We start from the raw sequence: 18,167 nt of genomic DNA on the forward strand, positions 1-18,167 counted from the left end.
ACTTAGGAGTGAGAGCCAGTTCGGTATAGTGGTTCAGTGTGCGGTCGTGTATCTGGGAGAACCGCGTTTGATTCCCCACTCCTCCACTTGCACCTGCTGGAATGACCTTGTGTCAGCCAGAGCTCACAGAGGTTGTCTTGAAAAGGCAGCTGCTGGGAGAGCCCTCTCAGCTCCACCCACCTCACAGGGTGTCTGTTGTGGGGGAGGAAGATAAAGGAGATTGTGAGTTGCTCTGAGATTCAGAGTATAGGGCGGGGTATAAATCTATGGTCTTCTTTTTCTAAATCTGCAGCCTTGGGAATCTGGGTTCCTTTGGTGCAGCAAATCCAAGGAGAGGAGGAGGAGGGAGAAAGAGGCTGTGGACTGCTACTTACAAAGATTAGTTCAATGGTCAATCCATTGCAAAGCCCTGTTTCAAATAACGAAGACTAGGCAGTCAGAGGAGAGAACATGCTTTATTGAGAAATAGATACACTGGTAGCATATTCTAACATATCCAGGGAATGGAGAGATCTGCTTCTGTACGGAGGCAGCCAGCCTCCCCACGCCCACGCCATCCCACCGTTGGTTATAACCTAGAAGCCGAGGGTGAGTGACAGTTGCCAGATAACGAGCACGGAAATAGAAACTTCGGCAGATTTCAGAACGCCAGTGGAAAGACAACAGAAACACATGGGTCAGCCACAGGACCATTTGCAGAAAAGAGAGATCTGGTGCAGGAAGATTTGCCTTCGAACTACATACAGTTTTGTCTTGTTCCAAGCGCTGACAAGGAGGCCTTTCGGTTTTTTAAAGGCTAGCTTGAAAAAAGGAGGATGCATTGGATGCCCTAAGCTTATCTTTTGCTGGAAACCATGTCAGACTTGGGAGGGTGAAGAAATGGTGGGAGGGGCTGCTTTCATGTCCCCACCCGCCCAGGAGAGATGGGGAAGACGGGATTTCACCAAATGCCAACATTACAGAAGGTGCATTCCCCCCATCCTTGTTCACAGTGGCTACTAAAGGGTGAAGACATGTATGTGTGCACATGTTGTCTTAAGGCAATCCAAACCAAACCTCAGGTCAGACCCCTGTTATCAGTAGCCGCCCAGAAGTTCACATGGGCAACTGGAAGGCTCACATAAACAGAATTAGTGATTTCCCAAGTCTGGATAAGGGGCAGGAGTACGGTGCTGGCAGGGGATGGTTTCACCCTGTTTTAGTGAGCTAAAATGCCCTGAGGAATGGGGTCAGAAGTCCTGCCCTGAAAAGTGCCAAAATGATGCTCCAACCCAGCCATACAATGCCAGTTGCATTCACAGGCCTGTTTCTGATTCAACTTCCTGCAAAATCTTCTAAGGGGTGGCACTGTCTCCTGACTAATATCTACATGCAACCAACTGCTTGCATTCAGGAATGGGGTCGAAACAGGGTTTTTCGGATATGCCCCACATTACGGGGACATCTGAACACGAGTGCCATGCAGCTTCTATAGAGGAAGCCATTTTACAAATACCTGGGATAATTTCTGACCATCTGCCTTCAGTAGCTTTGGGGGTTCTCGGCACCCTTGCACGTGGTGTGTGGCAAATACGCTGCTGGACCCAATTTCCCTACGGATCGCTCTCTGAAGTACCCAATGATCAGGTGGATCGAGGCTGTGACGGAGAACAAGCCACTGGCCCTGGATGGCTGGTACCAGCAGCAGAAGAGGGGCTGCAGAAATTTTAAAAAAGAATGCAGGTCTGCAGCCAAGCCAACACAGCTGCTGCCCCAAATGCCCCCAGGTGGAGATTTAACCCTGCAGCCAGCAGCTCAAGCTACCCCAGATTGGGTGGCCTCTCCACAAGTGAGAAGCAGGGCTGGGTCTGGACAGCAAGTTTGCTGCGGGTGAACGGGCTGAGGCTGGGGCAGCCTTTGGTCCACGGCTTCTCCAGCAGCTGCTGCCGAATTGATGCTGCTGAAGACACCTTTCCCTTGGGCTGCAGCTTTCTTTGGAGCAGGAGGAAATCCAAACAAGAGTGAGAAAGGCCCAGGCAGAAGGCACTGTGCTGAGGGCTGATCTGGAGACTCTCTCCCCGCAGTGAAAAAAAGAAAATCAACCACATTCTTCTAAAGCAGATGGACAGAATGGCTATCAAATGGGGACTATGCTCAACATGAACGCTTGTCAGGTGGTGGCTTCCCTCCATTCCAATGAGGCCCTGCAAGTACAAGCAGGTGCAGCGGCACATCAAGCACCAGGATGTGCCACGCGAACACACACACTTCTGGGGAATCAGCTCTGCAACCCCCTGCCCCCCCCCAGTGAGATGGCCCAACTAAAGTCTGACCAGAAAAGAACAATGCAAAACAGAAAGGAACAGAACAGGAACAGTGACCTTGCAGTTCTTTCTTGCAGGGTTTTCTGACCCTCAACTCTGAAATCAGAGCCTTTCGAAGCACTGTGTGTCGAGGGGGAGAAAAAGAACCATGTGGCACGGACGACTGCTGCAATGGCTCTCTGTGACAAGATCCAGGCCATGCTCAGACTTGCCGACAACTGCTGCATGTTGCATATCCTGAGGCAGCCCGATGGATGTTGAGTTCTTTCCGCTGCTGCCTGAGAGACTGGTGGGAGGGCAACGTGGCTGTGAAAGCAAGGAGGCTGGAACCGGTAAGGTGCTGAGATGCAAAACACTTCCTGCTGTGGGCAAAGATGACCTTCGTGGCTCAAGTGGGTGGAAGAGAACAATGCCAGTGAGCATGTCTGGCTCGAGACTGCCTCAGCGCCGTGCACAAAGCCCTCTGATCTTGGCAACCTCGCCCAAGGCCTGTGAGTAAGGAAATCCCTCCGAAGCAGGATCTTCTGTTGTGTACAAGGGGACTGGGGTCCAGTGGCCCCAAACAGAACAGGGCAACCAGGGGAGCATGTGGAAGAGGGGGGTTCTGGTATCAACGACACATCCACTGATCCCACAGGGCAGGTCTCAATGCTGGGAAAGGGAACTGTGGTGGCGGCAGGTGGGAGAGGGGGCCATCCACGCTTCCTGGAGAAGTGGGTCCATTAAGTTCCTTTGGGTGGGGTCCATTTCAAACAGCTGGGATCCATGATTTTATTGCTGTTGGACCTTTTGGCCTCTTTGGCTATCCACTCGTCAATAAGATCCTAAAACCGGGGGTGAGGGGGAAGAGAAGGTGCAAGTTAAAAATTTGAGGTAAGTTAGTAAAAGCACAAGAAAGATCAGTGTATGTCAGCTTTCCAAGGACCCCTTCCCCCTAGAAGTTAGGGAAACAAACTGAACAGTTGCTTTTTTTGCCACCACCAAACCATTTTAGCTGTTGAGAAATTCCTTTCAAAGAGGAATGTTCTTCTGTTTCATCTCCGGAAAGGACACTGAAGGCCAGTGTTCCCTCTAAGCTGATTTAGTGTGAGCCAGTTCACATTTTTCTTAGTCTCCAGCTTATACATTTTCATCTTAGCTCATGAAAAAGGGCCCCGGAACAAACTAATTTATGCAGTAGCTCACAACAGTAGAATTTTTGCTCACATGACTCCACAGCTTAGAGGGAGTACTGCTGAAGGCTATTTCCCACCACAAAAAAACAGTCACCTCTGTTTCTGAGACTCTGCTAGAACAGAGGTTCTCAACTCTGGCAACCCAGGAGCTCCCCATCTGACTCTTGCGGAGGATTAATCCCATCTCCCTCCCTAGCAGCCCTCCATGTGCCCAACAGTTCCTCTTTAAATCATGCAACAAGTTATGAAATGCCCTCCTCACTACGGCTGCCCCTGAGCTCCCAAATTCTGGTTGCCCCAGAGAGGCACCAGTATCCAGACAGTCTTCTCTCCCAAGGTGGGGAGAAACGGGCTCAGTGCTTGGGAGGTGACCTGACACTGCTCCTTGCCCAGAGGCCCTCGTCATACCCAGGACTTTTCTGGTAGCAGGAACTCCTTTGCATATTAGGCCACACACAAACCGCTGATGTAGCCAATCCTCCGAGAGCTTACAGTAGGCACTGTAATAAAAGCCCTGTAAGCTCTCGGAGGATTGGCTACATCAACGGTGTGTGTGTGGTCTGATATGCAAAGGAGTTCCTGCTACAGAAAAAGCCCTGGTTCATGCCCCTTTTGAGCATATGTAGGCAATGCTAGCTTTACCTGCACTGTAGTGCATCTACCTTCACCCCCAGTCACTTTGCAGCATGCCCAGGTTTACCTTCATGGCATGGCACTGGTGCCCATCAACTGATAGGGTAATGCTACCACTGCTTCACCACAAAGGCAAAATGTAACTTGGGAGCTTGAATTCATGTGCTTTAAACTCTAGGCAGCTGAGAATTTTCTCAGCATCCTTGCAAAAATGATATAGTCAGTTTCCCTTTCCTACAGATAAGCTCCTGTCTTGTCTAAGACTCCATATGGTTCCAAAGAGACTACAGTGTCTATCTGGAGATGGCCTGAATGCTGGCGGGAGGGACTTGAAGGGGAGAACCTCCGCGTACCAAAGGGAATCACGAAACGGTTCCCTTATCCGTCCCACTGCGTGCCTCCAAGCTCACATTTAACTGCCGTGGCTCCCTGTCCCAGCCACCCTGGCTTCCTCCTGATACCGATGTGAGTGAGCGCAGAATGGAGTGGGGAGGGGAGCCTTGATGGGACTGATGCAAACATCGTCTTTGGAAACCATTTCCTGGTTTCTGCCCTTTGCAACAGGCAACACTTCCTGAGTTGGATCCAGACTAAAATTCCCAATGCACACCGCTTCTGCATTTGCAATGAAGGTTGTATTGCTTGAAGGGCAACTTTCTTTTTATGTTTATTTACTGCTTTACTGTAACACTGAGCTGCTTTAACAAATCCATCGGCTGCCTTGAGCAGACATTCCTAAAAGGAACATCTACGTTGCCTAAATAAATACAACTGATCGGGCGCTTCTGCGAGAGAAAGAACTGGCCTTTCCCAGCCAATATTCACCTTGGAAAAAAAAAAAAGGCTGGCTGTCCTGCTTGCCTAGGAGCTGGCAACTGAAATGCTATGACTTAATGAGCAAAAGCCGTGTGATACCTCTGCAAAGAGTTTTAAGTCTCTGTTACTTCTATCCTTGGTAGCGAATGAAAGTCATTGGTGGTTTTTGGAGAGCCAGTTTGGTGTAGTGGTTAAGTGTGCGGACTCTTATCTGGGAGAACCGGGTTTGATTCCCCACTCCTCCACTTGCACCTGCTAGCATGGCCTTGGATCCGCCATAGTTCTGGCAGAGGTTGTCCTTGAAAGGGCAGCTGCTGTGAGAGCCCTCTCCAGCCCCACCCACCTCACAGGGTGTCTGTTGTGGGGGAGGAAGGTAAAGGAGATTGTGAGCCGCTCTGAGACTCTTCGGAGTGGAGGGCGGGATATAAATCCAATATCTTCTTCTTCTTCTTTTTTTTTATCCTGTTCCCCCAATGTCTCATATGAAGTAACTGCACTTTAGAAGGTTTCTGCCCTGACCTGGATGGCCAAGACAAGCCTGATCTCACCAGATCTTGGAAGCCAAGCAAGGTCAGCCTGGCTTAGTACTTGAATGGGAGACCCCTAAGGAATCCCAGGGTTGCTACTCAGAGGCAGGCAATGACAAACCACCTCTGAACGTCTCAGGCCTTGAAAACCCTACAGGGTTGCTCTAAGCTGGCTGTGAGCTGATGGCATTCGGGCTCGGTTTGTAAACAGAAGGCTGTTCTAGTCTAACTGCACATCACACTACTTCTTCTGAAACACCCTTTGGGGGGTTAGGTAAAGAAGGGGGTTGGGGCAAGATTGAGCGAAAGCAACAAAAACACCAAGTAAGATCCATCCAACTCAACGCATTCAAAACACTCTGAATATTTGAAAGTGCTACATAAATGCCAGATAGCAGCTTTTTAATAAGAGATTTGCACTCTGAGGTGAAACAGCACACCATCTTTCCCCTCTAGGAAAATTCAGGGCAGAACAGCAAGGAAGCAAAAAAGCAAGAGACGGATCTGAAAGTTCCATCTAACACAGAGGCCAGCAAGGCACTTGCGTGAGCAGACACACTCTTACCTGTCTCTTTAAGACCAGGTGTTTGCCCTTCCAGTACTTAAGCATCTGAAGAGCTTGTAGGGTGCTAACGATGTCGACAGGGTTGACAGCAGTCTCCTGGCTGATCTCTGAAACGCAGAGACCAAAGAGAGACACCATCACATTAGAGGAGCAAAAATAAAAGAGAACTGGGATAAACTAGCAGAGAGCTCTCCTCATCTCCTGCCAACTCTGGCTTTCAAAGATGCAGCTGAATCAGGACCACAGACGCAGGACAGAATTTTCCCCACAATTCTGCTCTTTGAGAATTATTTATGGCTGCACACAGGCTAAAAGCATGAAATAGCAGAAGTCAGAGAAGGTAAGCAAGATTTCCAATATCCAGTAAGAGTTCCACTAGAGCAACTGCAGTGTCCCACATAGTCCCTCAAGTGAGGCAGAATAAAGTATACTTAATGTGCATAATTTGCATGCATTAACAAATTCAGGGATGGATTTTTTTTTGCACAGATTTGTATATATGTGTGTATCCACATACAGACTTGCATGTCTCCATAAGCTAAACAAATTCATATTTGCAAGTCTGACCTAAACACTATCCCTAGAATAAATTATTCCATGACTTTGTGTCATATGGAAGGTAAACATGCGATGTCATCAAGAAGGGCCAAAGCTATTTGTGGCTTTCTCTTACCACTTTCCAGCAGTGAGGGTGCAACTGTCAAAGCATCTGCATAGATAATTTCTAGGATACTCAGTTTTGCTTATAGGAGATTTTGGGTGCTGGTGATTTAGGGGAAAAAAACAGCAGAAAGAGACAGTTTGCTACTGATATATCCCCCTCCGAAAGCCTTACCTTTGATAGAGATTTCTTTGCCTTGGAAGTTATGCAAATACCGAAGAAGGACCTCCTTCCAATAGCTACGGTAGCTGATAAGGCCCAGGTCTGAAAGTGGCCGTTCCGGGGAGCCAACTTTCTCCTCCACTTTGGAAAGTAAATAGCCTGGAGGAGGAGAGAAGAGACCAAACTCATTGGAAACCTGACTTAACTGACCTCCAGACTGCCATTCCACACCCTAGGGAAAAACCCACAAATTTGGAAAGTTTGCAGGAAATGATGAGCACGGGTATTCTGTTCACCTCCACTGGAAGCCCTTCCACAATGCAAGGCCAACCCTCTCTCCCCCCAAAAACCCAATGACTGGGCTGATATAGATCACCTTTCCTCTGCAAGAGAAAGGTGAAAAGAAATTGGCCCAATGAACCTAGTTGACGAGCGGGCCCATATAGTACAGGTGCAGGCCACACAGGACTTTGAAGGTGGTATTATTAGCCATGCAGTAGCAGACAGATGGGTCAATAAGACACTGTCATTAAGTGATCTTATGCATTTTTAATCCACGCTGTTCCATGACTTAGATGATAATTCAGGGCTTACTATACCATTCCAGCGTGTGTGTGTGTGCAGATCCTGTCTACAAGGAGTGGACTGCTCACAACAAAGTGACATAAGTGCCTTACTTACTGAAGTCGATAAGCATTTTGCCATAACCCTGTCTCATGTACTGAGGCATTGTCAGGATGCAGGAAACGTTGTAGTTGAGGAACGAATTCTTCTCCTAAAAAAGAAAGATCACATCTGTCAGGGGTCATACTTGAGAACTGCAAGATAAAACAGGAAGTCTGGTTCAAACGCCTGGTTTTTCAAGGTCATCGGGACAGGATAGTTAGAACCAAAAACCCAGAGAAAGGTCTCCAAGCTGCTAAAGGGACTGGGAACTTGTATTTCTCAGACAACATCTCACGCATATCCCTAACGCTTCACTTCCAAGTCAATTTTGAAACTGGAGAACTTTCAAAAGCTATTAGCAACAGGGCATGGTAGTTACAGTTTGGAGGAGAACCAGGTTCAAATCTTCCGCTCCAGCATATAGTTCACTTGATCATCTTGAACCGGTCACACACTCTCAACCTGGCCTACCCCACAGGATTATGAGGATAAACCAAAGGAAGGGAGAACTATATCTACTACCCTGAGCACCTTGGAGGAAAGATTCAGATGAACAGCACAGCACTGCTCAAAGGGGGGGAAATCTGCTCTCATTGGGCATGCATAAACATTTAAGCCCCTCTGAATTCACTGAAATCCAGGTGCTTAGAAGGGTGTAGCTTTGCTGTGGTTTGCACTATGCACACAACTCACAATGCAATTGTATACAGAGTCCCCCCCCCCCCCCCGTTTGTTTCAACAGGCTAAGACTGGTGCAACTTTGCAAAGGATTGCACTGTCGGTCAAAATGCATCACTCTGATTTGTCACACACGATGTTGAAATATGGCCCTCTTACTGTAGGGCATGAAACGTCCTCCCCCCTCCCTTTAAAAAGAAAACAGACCTTGGAAAAGTAGCCTATGAGGTGGCAGCCAGTGTTGTCTGCTTCTGTCATGACATAGAAGAGAAAAGGCTCAACGTCGTAATACAGAGTCTTGTGGTCCAAGAAGAGCTTTGCCAGAAGGCACAAGTTCTGGCAGTAAATCTGGAAGGAATCAGAGAAATGAGGTCATTCAGAAGGAGAAACCGCAAGGTTGGGAGACAGCAGAGCATCAGGGAGCCCTGGAATCGACTGCAAGAAGAAGAATTGCAGATTTATACCCCACCCTTCTCTCTGAATCAGAGTCTCAGAGTGGCTTACTATCTCCTTTATCTTCTTCCCCCACAACAGACACCCTGTGAGGTGAGTGGGGCTGAGAGAGCTTTCACAGAAGCTGCCCTTTCAAGGACAACTCCTACGGGAGCTATGGCTAACTTAAGGCCATTCCAGCAGCTGCAAGTGGAGGAGTGGGGAATCAAACCCGGTTCTCCCAGGTAAGAGTCCACACACTTAACCACTACACCAAAGTGGCTCTCAACAATTGACTGTTCCACAAAACCGGCAGGCCCCCTTGTGACACAGGAGTTGGATCCAGAGCAAGACAGAAGACGACTGCAGTAGCCACCTCCATTGTCAAACCTATTGCCTCCCTAGTTGCATTTCCACTTAAGCAAGATCTTGTGCAACTGATTTCTAAGCATGATAATGTGCAGCAGGAGGAAAACGCCAGGTGTTGCACAAGACCCTGCACAAATGGAACAGTGCTTAGTTGCTTATTTCCATTTACACATTTCTGGATCTGAGCCAAAGAGAGAAGATAGCATGATCCCACACAAAAGTTCCAGAGGGTTCAAGGTGGTGAATCCCCGGCAGGAGCACATTCAGCCTGTGCTGAGAGCACTACACTGGCTGTTGCATACCAAATCCGTCTCAAAGTTCTGGTATTAACCTTCAAAGCTCTATATGGCCTAGGACCTACCTATCTGTGGGACCGCCTTGCTCCACATGTTCCCCAGAGAGAACTGCGATCAAGCTCTCAAAACTTTTGGCTGTCCCTGGGCTAAAAGAGGCTAGGCTTAACTCCACCAGCCTTCTTGGTTGCAGCTCCAATACTTTGGAACACCCTCCCAGAAGCCATCAGGGCCCTGCGGGACTTATCACAGTTCCGCAGGGCCTGCGAGACTGAACTGTTTCGGATGGCATATAACATCTAATGGGAAAGGGCTGCCACCACATCTGGACCCATCACACTTTAGTACTACCTGCCTAGGATCTGTACACATTGAGAAAGGAAAATATTACATGATCCGCCTGAAGTAGCACCATTGCAATTTATTTGTTTTACTGTTTTAATATTATCAAAGATTTCAGGTTTTCACGGCTGGTAACATCATTAGGGTTTGTAGAATCTTTCGGGCTCAAGTGCCGTGTTCTACTGGAGAAAGTTTTTCTTCCAGACGTTTCGTTCTCAGCTGCGGAGAACATCCTCAGTGGCGTTGCAGCCGGAGCAGGTGCTCTGACCTTCTTGGCTGCTGTGCATTGAGTGAGGCCAGGGCTGCTGGAGAGCTGCTATTTCTAGGCTGGAGGGGGTGTGGTGAAAGGGCAATAGGTTTGTGAATGTGCCCATTGTTTAGTGGGGCTTCCTTATCACTACCAGGAAGCCCCACTAAACAATGGGCACATCCACAAACCTATTGCCCTTTCATCACACCCCTTCCAGCCTAGAAATAGCAGCTCTCCAGCAGCCCTGGCCTCACTCAATGCACAGCAGCCAAGAAGGTCAGAGCGCCTGCTCCGGCTGCAACGCCACTGAGGATGTTCTCCGCAGCTGAGAACGAAACGTCTGGAAGAAAAACTTTCTCCAGTAGAACACGGCACTTGAGCCTGAAAGATTCTACAAACCCTAATGTTTTAATATTGCTTATTGTTTATTGTGTATTTTATGCTGTTAGCGGCCTTGAGTCTGCATAGAATGGGCAGAATATAAACATAACATAATTTTTTTAAAAATCATGTCACACATTTTAAGACCGTTACCTGATTCTGTAACTCCACAAGAGAGCCTTTACTTTGGGACTCAAGGTGGCACAAAAAAAAAAAAAAAGCGCCTACCCAGTTTAAGAAAACAATCCCACGTGTAAAACTACCGTCTCTTCAATCCGTAGTAGCTAAACAACATACAGCTAGATACAATTTGAAAACTAATATAACCCTTCAGAGACCACAGCAGATAGTGTGGCTTACATGCACAAGGTTCCAGGTTCAACCCTATTGTTCCAACCTCCAGTAGCAAGGAAGGGTTATAGCAAAAGGTTGAATGAAGAATTCTGGGGGTGGGGGGGGAACTCTGCTATGAGACGCATCTACACCCCATTTCCTGCCTGTGGTCCTTCTGAGCATGCATGTTAAGAGACACGGGGTCATATGAGACACTATGTGAAACTAGAATTCTGAGGTGTACCAACTGGGACTGCAAGTGTGGGCTTGGGGTGTTGATCCTATCGTTGAACGCTCCTCCACATACATTACCTTGTTCTTCTTCCCGTCTACTTCAAACACCGAAATGGAGCCCTTACGGTAAATCTCATCCCCAGGAGGATGCTTCCAGACACATTTGGCCTACGGGGAGCAATGGATAATAATAATTATCATGTGGCAGTGTGTGTAGAACAGCCTGGAGATCCTAAGATTATCTGGCAGCCAGAAATGCTAGCTCTTTTATTTATTTATTTAGTAGGCTTACATTCCACCCTTTCCCATAATGGGCTGAGGGCGGATCACGACATGAACGGAACAATACCCCCCCCCCCTACCATTTATATTTTAAAAAAATACACAACATTAGCAAATGAAAACAATAGAACAAGAAAACAAATAAGGTGCTGTTTATTGTTATGCACCAGTAGGTGGTAAGTTAGACTTGTTTTTAACCACTACACCAACAGAGCCAGTTTGGTGTAGCAGTTAAGTGTGCAGACTCTCATCTGGGAGAACCGGGTTTGATTCCCCACTCCTCCACTTGCACCTGCTGGAATGGCCTTGGATTAGCCATAGCTATAGCAGAGCTGTCCTTGAAAGGCCAGCTTCTGTGAGAGCCCTCTCAGCCCCACCTTTCCCACAGAGTGTCTGTTGTGGGGGGAGAAGATATAGGAGATTGTAAGCCACTCTGAGTCTCTGATTCAGAGAAGGGGTATAAATCTGCAATTCTTCTTCTTCAAGGCAAGAGATATTTCAGAGGTGGTTTGCCGTCGCCGGCCTCTGCATCACACCCCTGATATCCCTTGGAGATCACCCATCCAAATACTAGCCAAGCCCTTAGCTTTCAAGAACTGATGGGATTGCGCTAGCCTGGACTATTCACGTCAGGGAGAGCAATGGATAAGCATTGTGACAGTTGCTAAATGCAACAGGTGGCTTGGATAGTACAAAGAGGTGACTGAAAAATACCACAAGGTGTATGTGTGAGGGCAGTCATGTGTTTCTGATCCTGTCCTGTCCACTGGCAATGGTGGTTTTTTGTTTGCTTGCTCTGGAGATGAAAAGGCGGCATGCCCTGGAGATGAAAAGGCGGCATGCCCTATCTCTGTGTGCTGTCTACCAGTTTATAGCAGCGTGACTAAACGTCCCTCATTTGTAACAGCCGATCTAGATTAAACACCACCCTGCTAGCAGATAACAGCATGGCGTAATCGCTCAGCGGCTCAAGAGCTACATGGTTGCTCTCTGACATGCCAGCTGTGGCTCTTCTGAGCGCTGCTCCTCAATGTGGCACCCTGCCCCATTTTCAGGAAAATGAACAAGGCCACCGTGGTTGGCAAATGGGTGTCTCTCCGCCCCCCCCCCCCCCAAGTAGGTGTAGCCGTTTGGATAGGAGAATGAGAAAGCTGTGCGCCCCCTGGAATGCAAAGCAAAGGGCCCATCCTCTCCAACAAGCCCCCCACCCTCCCCTGCACTCTTTTCCTCAGGCAGCCGCTGGGAGGACTGCAGCTCCTGACTGCACTGGGGTAGCATGGAGCGGTTGTGCTCCCCTCCCTCCATGACAGCTTCCTCTCCTCCAGGAGCCTCATCCATCATTCTGAGAAGAGAGCGAGACGGAGGAGCAGGAAGCCCTTTCCTTCCCTCCGCATACAGAAGGACGAGCTAAACTTCAGTGGCACTACGGAGTAGCCTCGTCTAAGATCTGCCAGGTTCGAATCTGCCACAGAAGTTTGCTTGGTGATCCTAAAAGTTTTTGTGAGAACAAAATGGAGGAAGGGAGACTTATGTTGTGAGCTGCCTTCAGCTCCCACTAGGGGGAAAAAGCAGGTATAGATATCTAAACAAAAATAAACATTAAGATCTGTAAGACTCGGGTTCAAATCTTCAGCTGGCCAAGGAAACTTGGGCCAGTCACTTTCTCATAGCCCACTTCACAAGATTGTTGTGAGAATAACATGGGTGGGAGGAACCACAATGGCACCCTGAGCCCTGTGGAGGAAGTAGGGTTTCCAGGGGAGCCCAACAAGGGACTGACCTGGAGGCTCTGGGCGAGGGGAGGGAAGATCATGATTGAACTCCAAAGTGAGTTCTGGATAAGCTGGTCGTCCCATTCAAAGGGACCGTATCCCCTTTAAATGCCTCCTCTCCACTGGAAATAACAGAGGATGGGGGCACCTTCTTTTGGGGCTCATAGGATTGGACCCTCTGGTCCAAACTTTTTGAAACTTTGAAAATGTTCTCGTAGGCCTGGTATCTGCCTCCAGGAAAACATTTCCCACTCCTGTTTGTAACAGTAGCCACATCTTTGATCAGAAAGCTCACCTTGCTTTCTTTTGCCTTTTAATGAATCAGTCCATTGGCTGGACAAGGGTCAGCAGTCAATTCAGAGTGCCAGCAGCTTTCCTGGGTCTCAAGAAGAAGCCTTTCACTGCACTGATATCTTATCCATTCAACTGGAAACCCTCATAATTGAACTTGGGACATTCTGCATGTCCAACAAGTGCTCTACCACTTAGCCACAGCCCCTCCAGCATCAATCATTGGAACTCTCTGTCTGGGGCAGTGATGCTCTATATTCTTGGTGCTAGGGGGGGCACAGTGGGAGGGCTTCTAGTGTCCTGGCCCCAGTGGTGGGCCTCCTGATGGCACTTGGGTTTTTTGGCCACTGGGTGACACAGAGTGTTGGACTGGACGGGCCATTGGCCTGATCCAACATGGCTTCTCTTATATTCTTATGTTAATCTTCTCATAGCTGGGCTTCCCCATTACCTCGACCATGGCATCCACTTTGATGGGTTTTTGTCATATTCGGCATTTGAAGGTAACACTACTGATGCAACTTGTTTGAGCTCAAGCTGAGAACCAGTTACAAGTTTTGATCCACCAGCTGGAGACCAAAGCCCTAGAGATTATCTATGGTTGGGGGCAGGGGGAGTGAGTTGTCAGCTGAGGTCAATGTGTCAGTGGTGGGGATGTGTTTGTTATTATTTATTTATCAAGTTTATATCTTGCTCCCACTAAGGACTTGGGAAGGTTAACAGCTTATAAAATACGCCCGATAAAAACGATACAAAGGGCACAATAAATAAACTTCAAAAATGTAAAATGATTAATAATCTATCCCCATTAAAATCTAGCCACTATCAAGAGGAGGAGGATGTGGGGATGGCGAAGGCACAGCTGCCTGGTGGACCACAATCACCCAAACCCCACCTGAAAAAGGGCAGCCTTGCAAGCCCTGCAGAACCTAAAGAGGTCCCGCAGAGCATGCACTTCTCCAGGCAGCTGGTTTCACAAGATGAGGGCCACTACTGAGAAGGCCCTTGTTGACATTAGGCAGGGACCAGAGATCTTCAATAAATTCTGAGATGACGATCAGAGAAGATAAGGAGGATCATGCCAGAAGAGGCAGTCTCAAAGATATGAGGGTCCCAGACTGTTTAATACAGGGGTGGCCAATGGTAGCTCTCCAGATGTTTTTTGCCTACAACTCCAATCAGCCCCAGTCAGCATGGCCAATGGCTGAGGCTGATAGGAGTTGTAGGCAAAAAACATCTGGAGAGCTACCGTTGGCCACCTCTGGTTTAATAAACTGTGGCCATTTCAGGACTCTGGCACAAGATGAGACAGACTGCAGAATCTCAGACAGCAAGCCGAGACGTGCATGTGTAATTAAGCATGATGTCGCTGGGGACAGTCAACTAGTAACAGGCTTCCTGGAAAGAGGAGGTGAACTGGCCATGGGCCAAAGTGCTGTGCTCCCGTCAGTCCCTTCCAGAGCCAGCAGGAGATCTGCCGCAGAAAGCGGCTCTGGAAGTGGAACGCCAAACTGCTAGAGGGTATATCAATGCCAACTGAGTGGACGTTCCAGACTGCAACAGATCAGTGATGCCAATTTAGCCATTTACACCACTATTTAAAGGCCAGGGTGCTCTTCCTGAGGCTGATGAGCAGCCAGAATTGACTGTTCTCTCTGGAGTGAGGGAAATGTAGGAGACGACCTGTGGGGAAGCGTTTCAGTGGGTTTAACCAACGCTGGAGCCAATTCTTGGGAATGAGGCCGGTTGATGGGGGGGGCAGGAGGGCTCTTTCTCCTTCCTTGGATGCTGTATTTGCTGCATACCGTATGTCAGAAAAGAAAAAACTACCCAAGGAAGAAAAAGTGAAGAGATTGGATTTATATCCTGCCCTTCACTCAGAGTGGTTTACAATCTCCTTTCCCTTCCTCTCCCCACAACAGACACCCTGTGAGGTAGGTGAGAGAACTGAGAGCAGCTCTTTCAAGAACTGTGACTGACTCAAGGTCACTCAGCAGGTACATGTGGAGGAGTGGGGAATCAAACCTGGTTCTCCCAGATTAGAATCCATGCACTTATCCACTACACCAAACTGGGCCTCAAAAAGGAGAGGACGAGGGGAGAATCTCCTCCCTTTGAGGTCTGCCAACAGAACTGGAGGAAAATGTCTTGTACCTTTAATAGAAGTTTAATGTTGGGAAAAATGGGTTGCTTAAGATCTTCACAGTTCTAAGGTGAGAGAATGTCACCTGGTAAACAACGTCCCATTAAGGGACATTTTTCCTCCTTTGGGCAGTTGGCAGCCCTATCAACTGACTCCCTGCCTGTCTGCTGACCTTTGGCCTGATGCCCACTTGCAGCCCCTTAAGAAACAGCTGCTTGCCTACCCCAGAGCACAGGAAGTGAGGATGTGGAGAAGCATCATTCCCAGCCGAGACAAACAAGAACAAAGTCAGCACAAACACCTCCTCGGGAGGTGGTGGGTTCTCCTTCCTTGGAGGTTTTTAAGCAGAGGCTGGATGGCCATCTGACAGCAATGTTGATCCTATGAATTGAGGGGGAGGTGTTTGTGAGTTTCCTGCATTGTGCAGGGGGTTGGACTAGATGACCCCAGAAGTCCCTTCCAACTCTATGATTCTATGAAAAGGAAAATACAACAACTCTGCATGCCACTTCTATATACCTGCTTACAGCATCTCTTTAAGTCCAGCCACATCTTTCTAAGTTCACCAAGGTCATGAACATGAACATATGAAGCTGCTTTATACTGAACCAGACCCTTGGTCCATCAAAGTCAGTATTGTCTTCTCAGACTTGCAGCGGCTCTCCAGGGTCTCAAGCTGAGGTTTTTCACACCTATTTGCCTGGACTCTTTTTAATTGGAGATGCCAGGGATTGAACCTGGGACCTTCTGCTTCCCAAGCAGATGCTCTACCACTGAGCCACCATCCCTCCCCAACGGGCTTAAAAAGGTATAGCTCTGCTTAGTGTTGTACTATAAGTGGCCATCAAGTAGCTTGTTCTCAGCTGCAGCTTGGGCATCTGCTCCATGGGAACAAGGCTGGCCTACCTTACAACGGAGGTGCAAGGGACACAGAAACAATGGAGCTGCACAAGGAAAAGTGCAAATGAATGAGGTTTTGCTATTAACCCTAGAAGAAAAGCCTAGGTAAGGCAGGAACCCAAACAGAAACAAGGCCGTTAAACTGAGCTACTGCTGAGCAGGTGTTTTAGAGCGAAGGCTGCTGGCACCGGTTCAGTTCTTCTGAGGTTTAAAGATAAGCTATTTTCAGGAGGCTGGCTCTGTTGAAAGCAAATTCGAGTTCAGGAGTTACAAGCACAGCAGAACAGGTGTACTGTTTTGACCGTTCCTGAGAACAGTACTTATCAACTGGCAGTATTAACTGGTTGCCTATAACCCAGTCTTTGGGTTCCTTTTTTTTCTAGTGATAGTATTATTTGGGGAGACTGATGTTCAAAACCATTGACTCAGATGTTGTTTTGTACCACAGCAGGTCGGTCACTGGGTTACTGGTTCCATCCCACCCCCTTGCCAGTGTGTGATTAGGTCTGGCTGGTGGACATCAGGGAGAAGAAAAGAAATAACACTGTGCAGGTCCAGAATCACTGCTTTTGAGCAGAAGCATAAATCACACAGAATCCCTCACGGAATCCACACGTTTCCAGAACAGCACACCAAGTCAGACCAAATAATTGACTTTAATCAATAAAGAACTGAGGTAATGCATCACAGCAGTTGGGAAAACCCAGCACATCCAGGGATTTGGCTCTGGATCTCTGAACGCCTCCCCATTTTAGCTATCCTAAAGGAGTAACAGTGGTGGCGAATAAAAGCCTTCTTTGCCATCAACACTCCGTAGGCCTGCAATTGGGTTCTACGGCATGCTTTACCTGATTCGGCAGAAGTCTCGCACCAGTGTTTTTAAAAAAGTTGGTGGAAGTACTTGGAGCCAGTGTTCCCTCTAAGCTGAGTTAGTGTGAGTTAGCTCACAGGATTTTAGCCTTTGGCTCACACATTTTTGTCTCAGCTCAGGAAAAATGGCCCCAGAGAAAACTAATGTATGCAGTAGCTCACAACTTTAATGCCAGTAGCTCACAAAGCAGAATTTATGCTCACAAGACTCTACAGCTTAGAGGGAACATTGCTTGAAGTTTTTGTTCAGCAAAGGCTCTGACTGGTCACTGGAGATGTGACTGGCTGTGCACATTTTTAATGTGTTGCTTCAGCAGCAGCTGCCACCACAGCACGAGGATTTTCACTGTGTTACTGAATGCAAACTGCGGCAGCCATTTTGAGCCTCCTGAGGGAGCAGTTCTGTATCAGCCATTTTGCAGCTGTGCCCACCATGTTGTGTCAGAATTCCAAAGTTGCCCACAGGCTTGAAAAGGTTGGGGACCCCTGCTCTAGTCAAGTCCCACCCCACTCCCCATACCTTTATGTGAACCAAGGAACAAAGTTGACTTCAGGTAGTGGGCAAGAAAATCAAGAAGAATGTGCTGAGTTGAGAATGAGTCGTGGTGACCCCAGCTGTGGGGTGTTCAAGGCAACAGAGCGGTTAGACTGCCGTTGCCTTCCTCTGCATAGCAATCCCTGTCTTCTTCAGCGTCTCCCATCCAAGTACCAATGTGGCTGACCTCACTTAACTTCCAATCCCTGACAAACTCAAACTACTCTGGGCTACCAAGGCTGCTACAAGAACATCAAGGAATGTCTCTAGCCACAGCCCTTGAGAGCTTGCTATTCCACATCCTTCCAAGGGGCTCTGTAGAATCATCTTGAGGCTCTCCACCCCTGAGCATTCTGGGAAGTGGGCATATGTCTCATAGGCAGGTTGCCCTCATTGGTCCCTTGTTCTTCTGATACTCTTAATGATGGCAACAGACTTTGTGTAGGACTGCATGACACTGTTAGTGTGATGTCTAATGGCAATGCTAAAGGACCCACTGGATGCACACCTGAGAGCAGAAGACCAGGCCAAAGGTGGACAAAAGATTTGATAGT

At 48.1% G+C, this 18,167-nt stretch overlaps 1 protein-coding gene across 1 annotated transcript in view; it reads right to left on the reverse strand.

Annotated features, from left to right (window-relative positions):
• Positions 1-436: 436 nt before the first annotated feature.
• KAT7 (lysine acetyltransferase 7) overlaps positions 437-18,167 on the reverse strand; it is a 36,584-nt gene continuing 18,853 nt past the window's right edge. The window contains exons 10-15 of the mRNA XM_060255781.1: positions 10,899-10,988; positions 8,394-8,534; positions 7,524-7,617; positions 6,855-7,001; positions 6,020-6,126; positions 437-3,127 (exon numbers count right to left, since the gene is read on the reverse strand). Of these exons, the coding sequence (XP_060111764.1) occupies positions 3,026-3,127; positions 6,020-6,126; positions 6,855-7,001; positions 7,524-7,617; positions 8,394-8,534; positions 10,899-10,988 (681 nt within the window). The 3' untranslated portion in view covers positions 437-3,025. The remainder of the gene's footprint in view (positions 3,128-6,019; positions 6,127-6,854; positions 7,002-7,523; positions 7,618-8,393; positions 8,535-10,898; positions 10,989-18,167) is intronic.

The sequence above is a fragment of the Heteronotia binoei genome, chromosome 15 (genome assembly GCF_032191835.1).
Source record: "Heteronotia binoei isolate CCM8104 ecotype False Entrance Well chromosome 15, APGP_CSIRO_Hbin_v1, whole genome shotgun sequence".
NCBI lineage: Eukaryota > Metazoa > Chordata > Lepidosauria > Squamata > Gekkonidae > Heteronotia > Heteronotia binoei.